Raw genomic sequence first — 20,901 nt, 5'->3', positions numbered from 1 at the left:
CTGTTAATACAAGGTAAAATCTTTTTCTTTTATCAAGGAATATGAAGGAATGAATCTGCCCTCAAGCTTTGTTTTTATTTTTTATTTATTTATTTTTTTTTAATTTTTTTTTTCAACGTTTATTTATTTTTGGGACAGAGAGAGACAGAGCATGAACGGGGGAGGGGCAGAGAGAGAGGGAGACACAGAATCGGAAACAGGCTCCAGGCTCCGAGCCATCAGCCCAGAGCCTGACGTGGGGCTCGAACTCACGGACCGCGAGATCGTGACCTGGCTGAAGTCGGACGCTTAACCGACTGCGCCACCCAGGCGCCCCTCAAGCTTTGTTTTTAAATACATCCTCTTTAAAAAAAATTTGCCAAGCAGAGTTTCAACCGTACAATAGAATTTTCACCCTTTTATTCTGTTTTTAGAATATAGTTGCTGCTTACATTTGGTAATGGGTTTATTAATCCTTCATCGGGTAGACAAGAAAACTCTTCATTGTGGTTTTAACCAGGGTTTCTCAACATTGGCATTGTTGAAATTTTGGATCAGGTAATTCTTTTGGGGGGCTGTCCTATGCAGTGTTGGATATCTGGCAGCATCTTTGGTTTGCACTCAATGGATGCCAACAGCACCTGTTGTGAAAACCAAAAATGTCTCCAGACACTGCCAAATGCCCCCGCCAGGAGAAGTTGTTCCTTCCACTCTAAACTCACTAGTTGCTGGCTTTAAGAAAATCATTAAAATATGAAAAGGAGATACTAAAGTAGATATTCATTTGAAAGATCAAAATGCTTATTTCCCAAGTATTTCATATTTGAAGAGTACTTTAATAGATCTTATTCACTGTTTAACTAATTGCCATCCTCCAGCCTCCCCTAATTACAGGGTGGGGTCATCCACTGATCTCTGACATGGCAGAATCCTCTCCCAGCCCCAGGAAAGATCGTCAGTCAGAAGAATTCCATTTCTTGGCCAAATGGTTGTTCCAGAGATGGGAATCCCATTGCTCAGTTCTAGACTGAGACATAAAAGGGGGAAGATGTTTGGGAAGGCCTACCCTTACAGGATTAAAATAATAATAATAATAATAATAATAATAAATAAGATCCTAAGAAAAAGTCTTTTTGCCATATCTGTTTTTTTCCCACTAGAATGTCTGCCTTTGAACGTGACTGTCCTGCTTAGAGCATTAGCAGTTACCTCACAATCACAAGGAACTAAGCCAAAAAACAAAAACAAAAACAAAAATGAAAAACAGAATTCCAACAGCTTGAGGAAGGTAGAGAAGAAAGAACAAAAGAGTTTCAGTACTTGATGACATCTTTGGACTGTTGAACTGGCCTCGGAATGTCCACCTCAGGCTACTTGGTAGTTGCAAGACTTTTATTGCTTAGCCAAATCAATAGTTGGCAAACTGATTTGTGGGTCAAAGGCAAGAACTAAGAATTGTTTCTACCTTTTTAAAACTTTGTTAAGAAAATGAAGGTTGTTAAAAATAAACAGCCATACATGGCCCGCAAAGTCTAAGCTCTTTACCATGTGGTACTGCACGAATAAAGTTTGCCAATCTCCAATCTAAACGACTCATAGCTAATGTCCTGTGATTTGCAACCTAAAGCATTCGTAACTAATACAAGTACTGATATCTTCATTTTAGAGTTATCGAAACAGGTTTGAATCAGTTGAGCCAATGGTAGGCTCAACCAGACAAGTCAGGTACAAATTTGCCATTATTTCAATTCATCATGATATTAAGCCAAATCGAGACATCACAAATGCGTTTAACAGCCTTTTCTATTCTTCAGGGCTTCAAATCATATTTGTACTACAGACTTGGTTTTACAAGTCAGAATAGATAAATCTTCTCAATGAAACACAATATGCTCAGCGAATACTTCAAAGGGAGTCAAGCTGTCCTACTATCCAGAGCACCAAGGCATTTCCTGCACAAGAAGTCAAACCTACGGGCTCCAAGGAGGAAAATACATTATAGAAATACACTAGAAACAAACTTGCTGATTTGCTAAATTACCTTTTCTACTTGCTGAAACAGTTCCTGCATTTCCTTGCTGACTCACTCAGAGAGAGTGAATCCTCAGTGAAAAATATGCAAAGGCTTCCTCCATTAACTCTAGCACCCAAGTTAATACTGCTGTTCCCAGTTAGGCCAGCATGTTTGGTAGCACTTTGGTAAAGGGCTTAAATACTGACACAACCTTATACTCAGAGTCAGGTCCAGAAGAGAGCATACAAAGCCCATTGTGGAGAGCCCATCAGAAGAGTGTTGTACGCGTTACAATAAACACTTGCCAACATCTAACCACGGGACGATAACTGAGCACTGAGTGACTGTCACGGCCAAGCTTTTCTCAGTTGATTCATCCAGCATTCCTTTGCCTTTGGATCCCAGTACCTATCCCAGTACAGCAGGTGGTCACTCAGGAACAAGAGCCCTCAGTCTACACCCAATACTGGTTGTGCTTCAGTGTTGGGTTGGTTTGTCGGCAGAGCTTGACCATGTCAGGATCCAGATTCATCCATGTCTCCCAAGGAGCACATTTCTCCACTGGCTCAGTAGCTGGAGAAGCCATTTGCCCACTTAGTGGGTCCCTGCAAAGACTGACTGGAGGACTGCTGGAGCTTTTTAGAAGGGGTGTCACTGTGACAGTGGGAACAGCTATGCTCCTTTCTGGCCTAGGACTTGGGGTTGTAGTTTCCAGATCGGTCAGGGGCTTGATGAGAGGTTTTGCCTTTTCTGCCCTCCGGCCCAGCATCCGGATACACAAGGTCACGGCAGTTACTATCAGCAGGAAGACCACCACAGCCGAGGGTACAATGACTATCACAGGATAATTGCTCTCCCTGGGTTGGGTGGGTGCCTGAGGACTGGCGTCGGTGGTGTTTGGTGGCCAAATGATCCTAGTTAGAGAGGATCTGCTGTCCATTGTAGGCTCTTGACCATGGTGTCGTCCCCAGGGATCTGCTTGCTGCTGCCTGGCCTGAGTCAGCTTCCCTAAAGTTTCTGCCTGTACTGTGGGTCCTGAGGAAACCACAAGCTTTTCCTGAGAGAAATCTGAAGTCACAAGGTTATTGGAAGTGACTAGTAAAGAAACATCAGGGATAAATGTTTGCAAGAGTAAGGGGTCAGGTGGCACTATGGTGAAGGGGAGATAACCTATTGCTGGCTGTACATGGTCTGCCCTGAGCAGGAAAGTGAAGGAGTCATTCACCATATCAATGCCTGTTAAGTTGGCATGTGGATTCAGCATTAACAATCCTTGGTCAATGTCCCTCTGAGTGAATAGAGTAGCGTTTTCCATTTCAGCACCTCGGCCCACTCTTCGTACAAGTCTTCCATGGACAGGGGGTTCTGTCACTTCAAATTGGGGATCACTCTTAGTCCTATTAGCAAGCTCAGTAGCATCAAGGTCCTTTCTTCTCAGCTGATAAACCACTCTGTTGGCAATGGTCAAGTTTGACATAACCCGCAGTAGAGGCTGCACTCTGATGCTCAGTGTTTGTCCTGTAAGGTTGCTTTCTGGTGTAAACAGTGAGAAATGTAGCTGGTCCCCAGAGGCAGTGAGATTTGTCATATGGTAAGAGAGTCTTCCTGAATGTAGATCCTCCTGCCCAAAGCTGATGACCACCTGGTTTTCAATGAGCAGATGCCCATGTTGGAGCGGCCATGTCATCTTGTAAGTGATTTGGGGGCTTCTCCCATTGGTCATTGCTGACAGATGAGTATTGGTGATAGGAACTATTGTCTGGCCTTGTGGGAGAAGTAGGTCAGTGAGGTTCACAAGGGTGATGGAGATGGGGATGACATCCAGGTGGAAGAGCTTATAGAGTGGGCGGTGTTGACCATCGGTCACACTAAAGTAAAACACGCCTGAGGATGGGCTTCCATCTTGAATGAATAAAACCCTAGAGTTGTCAATGTCGGCCTGTGTGAAATGGTGAACAGGTATGTCTGGATGGTGAGCCAGTGCCAAAAAGCCATTATTAGGATTACGGATGATCATATATCTGATCTCCTCTGGAGGACTGTCTAGATCTTCCACTCTCAGATTTTCAGGTCCCACAACTAACCTGTTGCCCTGTAGAACTTTCAACCGAAGCCCCTTTGTCTTTAATGCTGGTGCCTGGTCATTAACAGGAGAGATGGCGATGTTAAACATCTCTTCAAGGAAGTCAGCCTTTGGCTTGGTGGCAGACTTGCTCTTTTGATTTGGCCAAACGGCAAAGGTAAAATTATCAGCCAGTGATTCAGAGTCATCGTGAAGGTATATGATTCCAAATTTATTAACTATATACTGGGAGAAATTGGGTTTTCCTTTGGTAATATTCCTCTCTCCAACCATAAGGGTTCCATGGTGAGGAAGAGATGTAACCTGGAACCAGATCTCATAGGAAGATCGCTGTGATTTGGGTAATTTCAGTAAGAGGTTGGAAGCATCTAAATTAGATTGGCCAATGAGAACTTTGTCTCCCTCCTTGACGGCAGCTCCTGTGAAAATATAAAGAACAAAGTGGCATTTCATTAGAACTTTCAGATGACAGGGGCACCTGGATGGTTCAATTGGTTAAGCATCGGACTCTTGGTTTCAGCTCAGGTCATGATCTCATGGTTTTGTGGGTTCGAGCTCCACACTGGGCTCTGTGCTGGCAGCACAGAGCCAGCTTGGGATTCTCTCTCCCTCTCTGTCTTCCCCTTCCCCGCTCACTCTGTCTCTCTCAAATAAATAACTAAAACTTAAAAAAAAATAGTATAGAACTTTAAGATGACAGCTGCAAAGCACTTTCACTCTCAGATTTCCTTATTCCAGTGGATTATTCAAAATGCCTTGGTTGCACAGGGACCTTGTTACCCAAGGCATATAAATTAAATTTTAAGTACACACACCCAAACTATTAAGTCAACATGACAAGCAAGAGAGTTCTGAAATCTTGAGATTCACTTATATAATGTTAATTTCCTCACTTACCTACTACTGGACTTTCTCTTGCCATGGAAACAGGTGCAGCTTTCAATACCCCTTTCCTTTCAGGAACTTGCCGTATTTGTTATTTTCATTTTCTATGGACAGTTTTTAGTCATAGGCATGGTAAAGTCCCCATTTGCAGGTACAAATAAAATTCTTTAGAGCTAATTTTCAATCTTCCCCCCAACTACAACTATTAAAGCTTATGAGAGGAAAGAGAAGAGGACCAGAGAAAGAGCACGCATAAAGAAATAAATTTTTATAACTATATATGTTTTCTTTCAGAGGTTGATGTCATGGCATTGCTATGATATCATGGCATTTCTAATTAACAAGAGAATTACTTATTTCCAAATTGTCCCAACTTTAATAATTACAAGTAAGACACTGACCATATCTTTTGGTGCCTTTACCTGTATTTGCAAGCAGACGACTATGCCGACCAGGTTCAGTAATTTCATATGATATAGTAATACGAAACTCCTCAGGGCCTAGAGCTGCTGGTGGGGAGGATGTCGTGAATGTGAAAGAGTCTTCTGCAGTCCAGCCAGTGTTCTCATGGTCCACATGCTGATATAATATCAGTCGTTCACTGACCTGTCAAGACAGGAAGAAAAATTCAGCCCCTGGCTTCAGGGATAATACAAGGACTAACATGTATCCTAACTGAAGGAGATACATACATGTCTTTTCAGGGTTCATTCTCATGCTTAAATTACGGCACATATCTGCAAACATATGTGTTTGCACTTAACAATATGGTAACCTATTTGTCAAACATAGCTCTTCTATTAAAAAAATAGTTTATTTATCAAAGAAAAAAAAGCACATTGATTTCGAGATGACTTAGGCTATGGTATTTATATTATAGAAAGTATATAATAAACCTTCACTTGCCTATATGATAGTTTAAAAAACTATCAACTCATAACCAATCTTGTTTTATATAATATTACTCATATTCTGCCCAATAGCTTATTTTGAAGCCAATCTCAAACACCATTTTATCTGTAAATGTTGTAGTAAATATTGACAAAATGACTCTTTTAAAAAACATAATCACAATACCATTATCACATCTTTTTAAAAATTTTTTTTGAACATTTATTTATTTTTGAGAGACAGAGAGAGACAGAGCATGAGCAGGGGAGGGGCAGAGAGAGAGAGAGAAGAAGACACAGAATCTGAAGCAACCTGCAGGCTCTGAGCAAGCTGTCAGCACAGAGCCTGATGCAGGGCTCAAACCCACAAACTGTGAGATCGTGACCTGAGCCGAAGTTGGATGCTCAACCGACTGAGCCACCCAGGTGCTCCATATCACATCTAAATATTATCAATAATTACTTAATACCATCAACTATCCAATTAGTGTTCAAATATCTCTGATGATCTACTACATGACTTTTTTTTTACATAGTTGCTTTGAGTCAGGATCCTTAGAAGTCCACACATCACATTTGTTTGATGCTTCTCAGAGGCATCTCTTAGTCTATAGGTTCCCCTTCTCTAATTTTTTTTTGCTTGTAATTTATTTGTTAAAGTAATTGGGTCATCTGTCTTATAGAGTTTCCTACATTCTGGATTTTGTTGCTTGCATCCCAATGGTGTTGTTTAACATGTTCCTCTGTCCCCTACATTTCCAATATACTAGTAATTAAATCTAGAAGTGTAATAAGAATCAGATTCAAGTTTTTGTTAGGAATGTTTTACAGGTTGTATTGTATATTTTCTGTGCATCTCATTGCAAGACAAAATAATTTTGGGTTGCTTCTCTTTTGGATATGTTAAGATTAATCGGTGAATTCAAATGCTTCCAGGTTGATCCATCTCTTTTAAAGTTCTCCACCAGCCTGGTCATGTGATAATTTTACAGAGTCAGTGATATGATTGTTTAAACACCTGATTTTTGCAGTGGCAAGGCAATGATATTTTAAACATTCCTTCTTCATTCTTACCTGAAAGTCTTCTAAAAAGAATTTTCCCTCATCAGCTATTCGGCTATACTGATGCTATGCTGCAGTATATGTAGGAAAGACAGGATAAATACTTGATTCTTTCCCTTTATACTGATTTTTAGAAAAATGAGCTCCCTGATTCCAATATCCAAACATAAACGTTTGTTTTGTTTTGAGATCATTATAAACTCATGAATTTTAATGTATGATGTATTTCATTCTATTACAACTGTTATTCTTATTGATGTTCAAATTTTCCCACCTTGCTTAGGGTATTTTTCAATATTTTCATCTAAGTCTCTAATGCTTATTGACTATCAATGTCCTTTGTGGCCCAGCTGATGGAGATAGGCTCCACCCAGGGTTTGGTTGTTCAGATAGCATGTGGGTAGTCCTTCCTCCAACAACAGTGACTGAAAGTTCTAAAACTCTAATCACAGAAAGGAAAACTAGAGATAAAATGGTTAACCCTTTCATTCCTATAGGTCACATCTTTTTTTTTCTGACCTGCCTTCTATAATATCTGAACTTAGAGGTAGGTTTTTCCAAGGTATTTATGTCCATGTCAGCAGTGCCTAGCATACATCATCCCATAATTTACAGAGCATTTCATCAGTCAGTATTTGGAAATACTGTATTAATTAACAGGAGTCTGGCTGTGTATTGCTGTGGCTCAACGCTGACACAACGGACGTACCTAGAACCAGAGTTCTAGAAAGGCTTTGGGTCTATGAGTTTCCATGGAATATAAGCTTCCTGTTTCCACAGTGGCCAAAACCTGTTGGCGAGTTTCTCATTCTCTTCCTATTCATGGATAAGACAAGGAAGTGCAGTCATTTAGGGATTTTAAACAAGGAGAAGAAAGTATTGTTTCTCATAAAGAAGCAAGGTTACTCATGAAAAATTGGAGTTTTTCCTTAGAAGTTTCTGGGAAACAAGTCAGTTTTATTTAGCAGTTCTACTATTTCTATTATCAGCTTAAGATTTATAATAAAATATTCATCATAAATGTATTCATTCACAGGTGACTATGCCATGGATTTTGGACTGGAGAATGGTTCCTAAAGTTTCCCATTCTGCTTGAGAGATGTGTAATATTATAAGGAAAGAGACATCCAGCTCCTTAATATTAAAAGTAACACAGTCTATTGACCAGGAAGAAAAAAATTCTTAGAGGCTAGTTGATCTTATCTTTCACTTCTCTGGTTTAAGTAAAAGTTAACTTCTCTGAAAAATATATAATAAGTTATTGGAATAATCTAAGGGTCTTCTGATGTCTACAGGATGAGGAATGATTGTCCCAGGGAAAGAATGGTTCTTATAGATGGGAACAGTTGAGATGAAGGTCAGAAATTTGAGGGAAGTAATTGGAGAGGAGGCTGTATACTTTGGAAGACTACTGGAGGAGAGGTTGGCTGTAATTCTGTTTTTGAAAAGTCATTCAAAAAGTGAGAAATTCTGAATAACTTATTGACTTATTCTATGCTGGAGAGTGAGAGAATTAAATTAGATCAGCTTGAGTGTCTGAGCTTCAAGACAGGACAGCAGATAACTGAAAGTCTGAGCTAGAAGTAAAAGGGAGTAGTGAGTGTGTGTGTGGAATGTCAACTTGGCAGCCATGCCTTGAAGGAACTTAGAGTAGAGTCTTTAATATTTAGAAGACAATGAGCTTTAAGAATCAGATTCTAAGGTGTGTGTGTGTGTGTGTGTGATGGGAGAGAGCTGGAAAAGGGAGAAGAACAAGACTTTATGGGGAAAAAAGGTGTAAGGTAAACTTGAGGAGAGAAGGATCTCAGACAGGATTAGGAATTTTGTTACCCCAAAGTGGCCTTAGGAACAGCTTCCAACAGCTCTGCAAATTTCTGCTGTATTAAATATAGAGAGATAAGCCACTTAGTTGAATACCTGGGCTCTAAGATTAAGGAGAGAGGAGCAGGGAGGTTTTCATTTCCCATGGATTTAGATTAGCCCAGATACTTTCTCTTTTACAGGTGGAGTCCTTCTGGAATGCCATTAGAAATTCAATTTTGTAGGGGCACCTGAGTGGCTCCATTGGTTAAGTGTCTGACTCTTGATTTTTAGCTCAGGTCATGATCTCATGGTTTGTGAGATTGAGCCCTGTGTCGGGTTCTGCACTGACAGTGAGGGGCCTGCTTGTGATTCTCTCCCTGCCCCCGCCCCACTCTCTCTTCTCTCTCTCAAAACAATAAGCATTAAAAAAGAAATTCCATTTTATAGAATTCCAACTAGTAAATGCAGAAGGAAAATTCGAATGAGAAAAATCACCATTTGGCAATCACCACAGTAATAAATGTTTCACAGGTAAGAATCCTAAATGGTTGCTTAAACTATTAAGCTAAGTTGCGATGAGAAACGGGATTTAAACAGTTCCAAAGTATTCCCTCACGAGATACTTAATTATAAAAATGAAAATAGTAACTTCTCAGTGGAGAAACCAGAAAAACTGCTAAAAGGCTGATAAAAGACCATCAGTGACAGGACCAAATGAGCATCAGTGTCTCCTGACATGAAGCAGGAACAGAACTCAGCATCTCTCGTGCCAATTCCCGCCAAAGCATACAACCTGAATTTGACTGTGAGGAAACATTCAATAAAACCAAACCAAGGAACATTCTACAAATAACTGGTCTGTTTTCCTCAAAAACTGGCAATGTCACAAAAGTCAGCATGACTGCAGAATGGTCTCTGAGTAAAGCAGACCAAGGATACCTGACGACTAAATGCTATGTTTTACGCTGTGGATTTTTTTTCTAGGATGGTCTATGATACTCTTTTTTCTAGAGGATATTCGCTGAAACAACTTATGAAATTTGAATAAGGTCTATAGATTATGTAATAACACTGTATCAACGATAATTTCATGATTTTGAAAATTATACTGTGGTTACATGAGAGAGGCCTTGTTTTTAGGAAATACACACTGAGGTATTTAGAGGTAAATGTACCTCAGGGGCACCTGGGGGGCTCAGTCAGTGAAGGGACCAACTCTTGGTTTGGGCTCAGGTCATGATCTCATGGTTCGTGGGTTCGAGCCCAGCATGGGGGCTCTGCACTGACAGTGTGGAACCTGCTTGGGATTTTCTCTCTCTCTCCTTCTCTCTCGGCCTCTCCTACATGTGCTCCTTCTCTCTGTCTCTCTCAAAATAAATAAACTTAAAAAAAGAGGTAAAGGTATGTCATGTCTGCAACTGGATCTTAAAATTTCAGAAGTGTGTGTGTGTGTGTGTGTGTGTGTGTAGAGGGAATGATAAAGCAGACAGTTAAAAGTTAACATTCAGGGAATATGAGTGAAGAGTATACTGGAATTTTTGTACTCTTTTCCAATTGTTCTGTAAGTTTGAAATTATTTCAAAATAACAATGAAAAAAATCTAAAAAAGTAAATCCCATAGTATTCTACTATATCAACTTCAGTTAGAGACCAATAGTTTCTGTTCTCTGATGACTAAGTGTATGCAGAACGGGGGAGTGAGGACAACCTTCAAATGCCTTGGGCACTCTGACATCAAGAAATGGTGGTTTCCTATCCCAATATACCGACCCCCCACCTCCAACTATGTCCATTTCTCTAATACTTTAACAAGGCTGTACTCCTACCTAACCTGTAAGTGGGTGAATACATAGGTCAAAATCCTAGACCCTAGTAGTGCTTTTATTTGAAGTGATAATGTGATGGCAACGATTGGATCTCCGAGATCTAAACCTTCTGGATTTCATATCCTTGATGACTACAGAACCACAAAGAAAAACATTTGTCAGAGGCCAAAGAGACAGATTTGGCCAAGGACCCTCCTGACTTTTCTATGATGGGTTAAATTTTACAGCTGAGAGGCTGCTGAGAACCTCAGAGAGGTTGGAAATTTAGGGAACTTCTCTCCATCTCCCCCCGTAATCACCAGCCTAACTGGGAGGAGAGCTGAGACCAGAAGCCATATCTCCATGTTTACAGATAAGAGCCCTTTCTCCTAGATCACTTTACTGGGGCCTCTTTGGCTCCAACTGCCTGAATTATGACTCTTCTTCCTCCCAGGAGGAAAAGGACACACACTGATATAAAAATGGAAGCAGAGGAGTGTAATAGAATTTGAACCCTGGGTTGGTCAGGCCTACATTCCAATATAAATGCTACCCAATTTCAGCTCTGTGGCTTTTGGTAGGTCATTTAATCTCTCTGAGCCTCCATTGCTGCATTAAAATACGGACTAATATCTCACTTGTAAATATACATTTAACTTAATTAGTCTTTTGCCACATGCCCTGGGCATTTCTGGGTCTTTCAATAAAGCATCTAAGTCCTCAATAATCACCTCCTCACTAGGACATCAGAGGATTCTGGTTAAGATGAAAGATTAGACTTATTGTTTTAAAAAGAATCATGGCATGAAAATATTCAATAATTAGAAATTTCTAAAACATACCTAATAAAATAAATTTTCTCTCATCAAACAAAGGAAGTTTTAGGCTGGATTTTGGCACAGGCTCCAGAAGTTTACTTCCAGTTGCTTTGTAAATAAGTATCAGTTCACCATTGTATACTTGACATTTCAATAAACATTTGTTAAATGAACAAGCTACTTAACAAGTGCTTTACAAAATTTAATTATAAACTATATGTTTATACTAGGAAGCAGTAGAAATAAGGCGATCCAAGACATTTCTTAACCATTTATTCAACAAAAACACAAAGAGTACCTAACTTTTACTGAGCCCTACATACGTGCCAGGCACTCTGCAAGGTATATTGTATAACTCATTTTATTTAGTTTTGTGTTAGGGGCCTCATTATACCCATTTGACAGATTTTAAAACACCCCGAGGTTCAGAACATTTAAATAATTCACCCATAGCCAATAAGTGGGAGAAGCCAGTTTTTAATCCAGTCCCACGTGACTCTGGAATTCATGCTTTTTCCACTGTCCTGCTCCTTCACCATGGGAAGCTCAGTGAAGATTCTAGGCAACCAAGAAATTCATAAGATGTGCGCTCCAACTTCAAGGAGTTTAGTAATGTAAAAAGTCAGTTGGTAGGTATGTATAAGACGAGAAAACCACTATGGGCTAGAGCTTGTAAGAATTCAAACAAATAGCTCATTCTATATACTGTATTTATTACAAAAGGCAAATTAAAGAAAAACTGTATTCGACTTCTTTTATGCCACTGCCATTGTATATCAGGGACAAACTTTCTCACAGGACCTTAGAGGGAAGAAGGTGGGAATGAGTTTCCACCTGGTTCAAGGTTGAAGGCAATCCCTTTCTGGCCCCAAGGTGACTGGCAGACATCTATTTTCTTAAAGGTAAGCTTTTGAAACCTGAAGGCAGAGAGCTAAGGGTCATTAAGAATGCCTTGGATGAACGCAGGGGTGAAGTGGGAGCACTCTGATATATAGAATCTGATCATTCTTCCCCTAAAATAGTGTGCACATTCTGTAGGTCCACAAAAGTACATGCGGACAGGACTGAGTGTTAAGAGAATAACACTGTCAAACTCAGCCACAGGCAGGCTAGAGCACTCTGGAGCATCTCTTCATTCCGAGGGTCTTTGTAAATGTGGCTCCCTATGGTCCTGATAAGAAAATCACAGCATAAGCCTTTTACACTAATCTTTCCCACAGTGGGGCCTAAAAGTCAATCACAGCTTTGAAATTCCCACTGGAGAAGAGAGTAACCATACTGTCTTAGAGTCAGCTGGGAAAAGGGGGAGGGAGAAAGGGTCACATACAGTCCACTCACTTGATTCTCCACGACACGATGGCTTTGTTAAAGGTCCAAGTCTCTAGATAGGACAATTGTTGTCCAGAAGAAGCAAGGGAAACAGAAGTGTCCAAAAAGTCTCTATCTTGGGCAGATGTTCACGGAGAAAGGAGACTGTAGAAAGCCAAACAATTCAGAATGGTAAAGCCTCTAAGATTTCATTTGGGCTAACCAAAAACTCCTATACGCTAAGGTTTGGACGACAACAAGGTCCTGTGCTCCTGAAGGATGAGCTCAGATAAATGACTCTTCCTTCTGTGCCCTTTATTAATTTTACCAGGACTGGCACCATCACGTGTGTAGAGACCAGCTGGGTATGGAGGGCTCAAGGTTCCCAGAAGAGGTCACAAGTCTGGGGCAGCCCAGGGAGTCACAGCTTAGAGGGTGCACCCCAGGCATCCTGCTAAAAAAAGTGGAACTGGGTTAAGTCCCAGAAGGGATTATCCTCAATGAGAATGGATAGAAGAGGCATTTTTAGGAGACCTAAGTTCCTAAATGGTGATATCTGGAACTCTCCAGCTAGAAATGGGCAACTGAAAACCAAGTCCAAATAATTACCCAAGCCCCCTCCATGACTGAGCCAATTTCCATAAAAATGCCACATCAACAAGGTTTTCAAGGAGCCTAACAATATAGCCATCTATAGCCCTCCCTGGCAGAAAGGTCCAAATCCACATTACATGGAAGTAAACATTGACTTTCATGGGCTTTATGCCATTAAAAGCATGGAAACCTTTAATTAAACTACCAAACAAGATTGTAGAAAAGGTGATCAATTCATTCGGAAGAAATAGAAGGTAGTATGGGATATCTTGCTTTTTTGTAGAGAAGTGTATGTAGTACGCTAAAGAATGTAGTAGGCCAATATCAGAGCCAAATCCCTTGAACTTGTGACTATTACCTTCTTTGACAAACACCTTGCAGATGTCATTAAGGATCCCGAGACTGGAAATTACCCTGGAGTATCCAGGTGACTGCAATCACATACATCTGTACAAGAGGGAGGCTGAGGGGTATTTGCCACAGACAAAAGAGGAGAAAGGAAAGCGACGGTGGAAGCAGAGACTGGAATGATGAAGCTACAAACCAAGAAATACTGGCAGCTACCGGAAGCTTTCAAAGGCAAGGAAGGAATTCCCCCTCAGAGCCTCCAGAGGGAGAAACAACATGCTGACACCTTGACTTCAGCCCAGTGAAATGGAGTCCCGACTTCTGGTCTCCAAAACTATGAGATAACACATTTCTGCCATTTCAAGCCACCAAGTTTGCGGCAATTTATTATAGCAGCCGTAGGAAATGAATACAAGGAGAAAAGATAAACCGCTCTCATTTAAATGGATATTAGTTCTATCTGCTTTTTCAAAGAAAGAGCCAACAGTTCTAAGAACAAGAAACATTTTTGGTTATTCAAAGCTACTGGGCCAGGACCCACGAGCCAATTTCCAGTGTGAACAATGAGTAGGTAAGTGACAATGCAGTATTTCTACATGTAGAAAATATGGTGACACATAATCCAGTGACTTGGAATGGCAAAATCCAAATTACTAAAACAAAACACTGGTGGGAAGTGCCCAAAATGACTACTGGGTCTAGTTACCATGGAGCTTGCTACTGAAGAGACCTCAGGAAAGTAGGGACAGGGAGGCCAGAGTGATCATTAACACAAAGACACTGATCCTTCTCTGCTCAGAAAACTACAGGGCCAAAGTTCAGCGATCCCGCTGTGTTCGCCATTAAGTTGTGATAAATTAATTTCTATCCCACGGGAAATGTGCTTGCAATTTCTTAAAATGTGAGCGTTATCTTGAGCAACAGACTGAGACTCTGGAAGAAGAGGTAATTGGACAAAATTCACAGCACAGAATCCATTGCATTGTTTGCTAAGTGTGGCCCTGGAAGGCTGTGTTTGTGTTGCCGCAGCAGAGACAAAGATGGATGACCATCCTGCCACAAAAGCACAATGGCTAAAAGGCAATTACTGGCTTTATGGAAAAGAAAAAAGGCCAGACATTAAAAACCTCAAAACCAGAACACTTTGCTTTTTAATGATTCCAAATTATCTAAGCAAGCACCAGAATGAAAATCACTCAATTAGCCCTGTGCTCTCCTTGGAAAGGACTAGTGCTTTAAAGAATTCGATTCATACTTTGTTCACACATTCTTCGAAATGAACACTAAGTGTCTACAAATGTAAAAAGTTTCCATTTCACAAAAATTTGACGATTCACGTTCTCGGTGTATGTTTAATTCTTCAGGATATAAGATTTTCAGCACAAGTTCTGTGATTTAGCTTTTCCCATTTAGGCAGATGTGATAGTACCGCAAAAAAACAAGAGTGTTACTTGATTATCTTGGTAGGTTGACGTGGTATGGTTTGAAAAAAATGGTGAGCTTATTCTGGGATAAGAAAATATTTTGAGCTATAACGTAACAAATGTATGCCTACAATTATTTCGATCAAGTATGATATTAAGCATCATGGAGTGTCTAGGTTTCTTTCACAAGCTAAAGCCATCCAGAGTCACTGATTAAAATGGTCATTTTTATTTATCCATCAAAAAAACAAGAAAGGATGTGGGTTTTATGTGCACACTGATACGGTGGCTTTGCCTCCCCAGCCGAGAGTGGTAGAGGGCTGGAAACAACTTAGTCCTTTAAGGTAAAGGTGTGAAAGAGAACTCAAACATCAACTGCCTAAAACATTCTCCCAATTGGACACTTAGCAGGTTATTGGCTAACTGAAATTTGAAAATTTGAAGTTAGAAAAACTGGTACAGAATGCCAGAAAGCAATCAAAGCCATTTGCTTACATGAACATGGCTGCATAGTTCCAAACTCCCTTTACAATTGAACTTGATTCCTGCCTGAGTCATGTCTCTTTTCACCAACTAAACTGAAGAGGGCTAATCAAAGCACGTAATACGTGCTTGATAAATGTCTTCATTAAGTAATTCCAGAGAAAAGGTTTTGATTATCTGCATCACCTCCAAAGCCTGCCTCTGCCCCTTCTTTTATGTCTCAAATTGTTCTGGAGCTGCTGGGTAGTAAATCTGAGCCATGATTAAATGGCCCAGAGTCTCGAGCAGTAGCCTATTCAACAGAGGCCATAAAATTGCAGATTTTAGGAAACGATTTACATTCCATTTGCATGTGAAAAAGGAGAGAGGATCTAGAAATGGGAAAGCTAGGAAGATAAATACTAAGTGTCTTCCTCTTCCCAAGTCACAAATAAAACTGCACATTTTTGAACACACAAGCTAAACAGAATTGAATGTCTTCAGATTAACGCCAGTTGTATTGGATTTATTGATGGTGCCCTGTTTTTTTTTTTACAATACAGATGTACCACTTTAATGTTTTCTAATTTTATTTTTATAATAAGCATGTGTTATTTTCATATTCAGAAACACCACATGCACACACACACACACACACACACACACTGAGTCAGACACACACTGAGACACACTTTGGTGTCTATCTTACAGAGTTTGCTCAGGATACCCTCTCCTCTCCCCACGTTATTGATTTTTTTTTTTTTTTATGACTACTGTAGTGAAAGAGTAGTCAGGGTATTTCGATGATGTTTATTCATAGGCATTTAGCCCAACATATCCTGCAAACCACCTCGACTTTTCTGCAGCAGCTGCTCTGGGGAGGAGTCCTTCCCCTGGGTCCTCCTTGCTCTGTCCACTGGGGTGGGATCTTTGGAGGCCTCCCAGCCCTGGCCTCATTCTGCCTTCCAGCCGATGTTCTGCTCAATATTGAAGAGCTCCATCCATCCCGACATTTCCTCAGCCCCCTTGCTCTCATCAGGGAAATGTGTTCCAGAACACCGGGGGCTCTCCCCCAAAGGGACACAGTCATTGGGTCACAGGTGACAGGCAAATGTCACCCTCTTCTAATGACCTCATTTCCATTCATTAGATCACAGTAGCACATTAGGATAAACATGGCAGCCAATTCTGGTGTCCCAGAAAATTGCCTCCTCTTGTGAAACCAGTCTTTTAGCTACTGGGAGAGGAAAGGAACCTCACACATTTCCAAGAACAAAAAGGGTAACAGCAGCCTTAGCTAGCATTTAGTTCGTGTCTGCTGCGTGTGGAATGGTGTCCTAGACATTTTGCACCCATCAACTGTGTTAATCCATACACGCTCCTAGAGGAAAGGACAGCCTGGTGGATAGGAGCATGACTTAGTGTCAGAAGTCCTGGGTTCAAGTTAAGGCTCGGCTGCCCCTGAGTTGGGTAACTGTGGGAAGGTTGCTTAACTTCCCTGTGCTTTAGGATCCCAGCCTATAAAGTGAGATCATCAGTAGTAGAGAAGACAGCTTAGGACGACGCCTGGGACATGATGAATGTTCAAAATGGTTTCAATTATCATTACTACTGTTTTCTTCATTTTACCGATAAGGAAACTGGGGTTCAAAAGACACGTAATTTGCCGTAACTCACAAAGCTAATCCAGGTCTGATTTCAGAAGCCAAGAGACTTGTCGTCAGCCATGAGCAGTCAGCAGGAGATCAAGCGGCAGCCACAGGGCACCCGATTCATAAATGAGGTATTTGTTTCATACTCGCACACCACAGACACAGAGTGTGGGCCACTGGGCTGAATTTCTACATCTCTAAGTATATCTCACATGCTGTCTTCGAGCCTATGCTCTGCTCAAGGACCCAGGAATTGTCGTGTCCAGGAATATACTCGCATCAGGACTTGATGCACAATCTGGGGCCTTGTATACAATAAAGGGAGCTCGCCTTTGTCCTCTGAGTCAAAAGCACTAGGACGGGCTGCTGGCCCGGTGGGTGCTTGGCTTGGAGAGGAAAAGGCCTTGTATGTTGAGAAGAGCCACACATCTGGTCCATTCAAGAACAATGAAACTCCTCTCTCAGCATGCCTGACTTGTGGCACGGCCCAGGCTGTGCTTCCAGATGAGCCTGCCCTGTGTCCACAGGAAAGACCAACAGTTGGACCCAAGGTCTCTGGTCCCGGACACCCCTTGGCAGGGCCCTTATAGCCCTGAGCCCCAATCTAACACCTCACTTGCCCCAGCCAACACCCGCCACTGCTAATATGTTTTGACACTTGCCTCTTGGTTCTTAAAGAGGAAGGAATAATGAGAGGAAAACTAAAACCTTATAATAATTGGATTTTAATCAATCAAGACTTTTATTGCCTGCCCTCAAGCCTTTTAACTAGGCTGGGGTTTTAATTCCTGTTTATAATGGTGTTGGATGATGAAAGTGGTTTGTTTTCATGGGAAAATGTATCATAAACAGCTTTCAGATTACCAGGCTAGCCCCCTATGGTAGAGTGTTCTGTCGTTTTCCAATTATCCAGGGTCTGCTCTCTGTGAGAGGACTGTCCTTCCCCGCCCCACGGACATCAGGTTTGTTCGTGTGACTCTTTCGTCAACGAGATGTGAGCAGAAGTGATACCTGGCATACCTGAGCACAAACTTTAAGAGTCATCGTGTGTTTCTAGCGTCACTTCTTTTTCCTCTGCCGCAAATACAGCAGTGTCCAAGAGAGGGGCTGCCCCCTCCCCTTAGGTCCTGGAATAAAGGAGAGGTGCACAGCAGACCTGTAGGCACCTCGCAGCCCATATACAGCATAAGCGTGAAATCAACTTTTGTTACTGTCAGTCATGACATTTGAGAGTTGTTACCGCAGCATAACCTAGTGGATCCTGGCTACATACTCACGAAAGCCTAGTTAGACCACATTCAGCTAAAAGATTGTGTATTTGCAGTGAAAACCAGTGGAAGTTAATGCTTGGCATGATCACCGTAAAAAAGGGTTTTTTAATTTTGTTTTGTTTTGTTTTTTAAAGAACGAGGGCAAGAGCCAAGGCATCCTTATAGGACTGATATCATTCCTGTCATTATTTAAAATGCAAACTGACCCTGGGCAAGTGTTGATGCGTTAAGTTCCCCACACACTGCAGTGTTCATCCTAACCCTTTTTTTCTTCCTCCAGAGTGCATTTGTAAACTAGAGAATTTATACTTCCTCTTTTCAGTGCTACATTCAGAGATTGTACTGCCTCATGATCTGCTCCCTTCCATGCATCCTGGACAAAGGCAATTACAAGGCAAAAGCCAGATTCAATTCTGCTATATCACATTGGAGAGAAATGGGTCTAAGGTTAAAGGTGGACACTTTTGTTATTTCTCCTAAACACGACTTTAGATTTTTTTAAATTTCCTAGTCATGTAATGCTCCAGCCAAATCAGCTATCAAATCCGTGTACCCACTGTTTAAGAATGGAAAAAGAAGGGTGAACAGCATGCAAGAATCATATTCAAGAAAGCTTATCCATTTAAATAAAAAGGTACGTGGATGGTGGTGGTGGTAAAGTGCTAGTGAAGTTTGAAACAGATGGTTCTGGCCACAGATTAAATACAGATTTATATATACACATCTAACAATACAGTACTAAATAATGTTGATAATTTTACGCATTAAATATAAATGTTACCCAGACGTGTCCTGCAGGATTTATTCCCGCTCCTCTGCTTTGGGCTTCCTTTTAAATCTGTCTTCGTGATAAAAGGATTCCTTTTTATGTGTTAGACACGGAGTTTGAATTTGCTTAGCGTTTTTGGACAATTGTGTCATCCTGTGCTACTACTAAATGTCTGATATCGAAAACCAGCACGGCTGAAATGCGTAACTGCCTGGGCAAAGGGGCACGTGGGCTTGGCCTGACAGGGTGAAGGCGAGCCAGGGGCCACCCTGCACAGCCACCCAGCCCTGCCCAGCTGCACGGATGTCAGGACTCACCAGAGTCTGCGTAAACACGGAAACATCCTCTGTGCTGTTGTCAGAATTTACTCGCACCAACCTCCCAAGTCTAGGGGAACTTATAACCGTAAAAGTTACAGTTCTGTTTCCTGTGCTGTCCGCATCATTGGTCACAGCTCTCAGGTCACCGGATGAAAGGGGTTTCGTGGAACCTAAGGAAGATGAAAGCAGGCATTTAAGTATGAAGCCTACGAAGGCTGCCAGATAACAAAATGATCCTCAAAGAGCCCTGAAAATTCTGGAAGACACACGGGACTGGCCAGCTCTAACTGGAAATTGTGCTGTGAGGGGCTCATGATCCCGAAGGCATCTATTTAAGGATGTGATTGGCCACTAGGGCTGGAGATGAAGGAGGGAAACATACTTCCCCAGTCCCCGCCTGGTCCTGCACAGCTTACTGATCCCCACGGGTAAAAGGCAATAGCAGTGTGTGTGGCTCGGAGTGCAGGACGGGGGAGCTAGCTATGTGCGCCGAGAGAACGAGAGACAGTGCCCTCCCCTGGGGGGGACAGGCGCACCCTGGCCTGCCTGTGGCTGTGTGTGTTCAATGAAGTGTCCATCCGTGGGCATCTGGGGAAGAAGTGGGTTCTTGAGCAAACGTGCAACATTTCCAGAGGACCCCAGACCTGCAGGCTTCACGGACGTTGTGGGGAGGGAGGGACCTTTGCAAATGCCAAGGGACGAAGAACCAGGAACACACGAGTTTGTGTGCAAATGCGACCGCATGTGGCAACTAAAGCCCAGAGAGGCTTGGGACATGCAGGGTAGGGCAGTGGTTCTCAAATGGTCTGTGGTGAAGGATCAGGGCTTCCCTCCTCCCCCAATCCTCTGTTCACTGATAGTTTTATAAAATACAATACAATGTCACAGCAAGGTCAGAGTGGCATACAAAATTCTAAATATTTTCTCTTCTTATCAGTTCACAGACCAGAAGGTGCGTGGACCACAGTTTGGGAGCACAGAGTCGGACTACATACCCCTTTACTTCACACTGACTGGGAGGGAATGTCCCTAGCCTTACAGGGTGGCAGGTCTGAAAGCGAGTCTCATAGTCCTCCTGGCCCAGAATCTCACCTTATCTATTCTGTCTTAGCCCTGCTAAGGGCTTAGCATTATGCTTTGGCAGGGTAGCTCTTGAAGCAGGCACTTTATAAATTGTTTATGAAACAAGTTCATCAGTCAACCACCTAATAAGAACTAAGCCTCCTGAATGACATCTGTTTTGCTTTACTTATCAAGTATTGTAGCCTTAGAAAGCGAGGGCCACTAATTACAGTGTTTAAACCATATCAAGCTCTTAAAAGTGGGACCTGACTAACAAAGGGGGAAGCTGGCTTTGGGTAAGATTTTTAGATGTGTGAGCTTTGTTCTGAGCCTTCGATTTGGAGGCTCCCTT

The 20,901-nt window shown here is 41.7% G+C and overlaps 1 protein-coding gene across 1 annotated transcript in view; it reads right to left on the bottom strand.

Moving 5' to 3' along the window:
* Positions 1-585: 585 nt before the first annotated feature.
* The window catches only part of LOC115522132 (chondroitin sulfate proteoglycan 4-like), a 58,413-nt gene continuing 38,097 nt past the window's right edge, over positions 586-20,901 (bottom strand). Inside the window, exons 10-12 of the mRNA XM_032594018.1 lie at positions 19,485-19,657; positions 5,384-5,567; positions 586-4,495 (exon numbers count right to left, since the gene is read on the bottom strand). Coding sequence (XP_032449909.1) covers positions 2,448-4,495; positions 5,384-5,567; positions 19,485-19,657 — 2,405 coding nt within the window. The 3' untranslated portion in view covers positions 586-2,447. The remainder of the gene's footprint in view (positions 4,496-5,383; positions 5,568-19,484; positions 19,658-20,901) is intronic.

Source organism: Lynx canadensis, chromosome A1, assembly GCF_007474595.2.
Source record: "Lynx canadensis isolate LIC74 chromosome A1, mLynCan4.pri.v2, whole genome shotgun sequence".
In the NCBI taxonomy this organism is placed as follows: Eukaryota; Metazoa; Chordata; class Mammalia; order Carnivora; family Felidae; genus Lynx; species Lynx canadensis.
The sequence above is the reverse complement of the archived record's forward strand: the minus strand, read 5'-3'. Positions and strand labels throughout refer to the sequence as shown.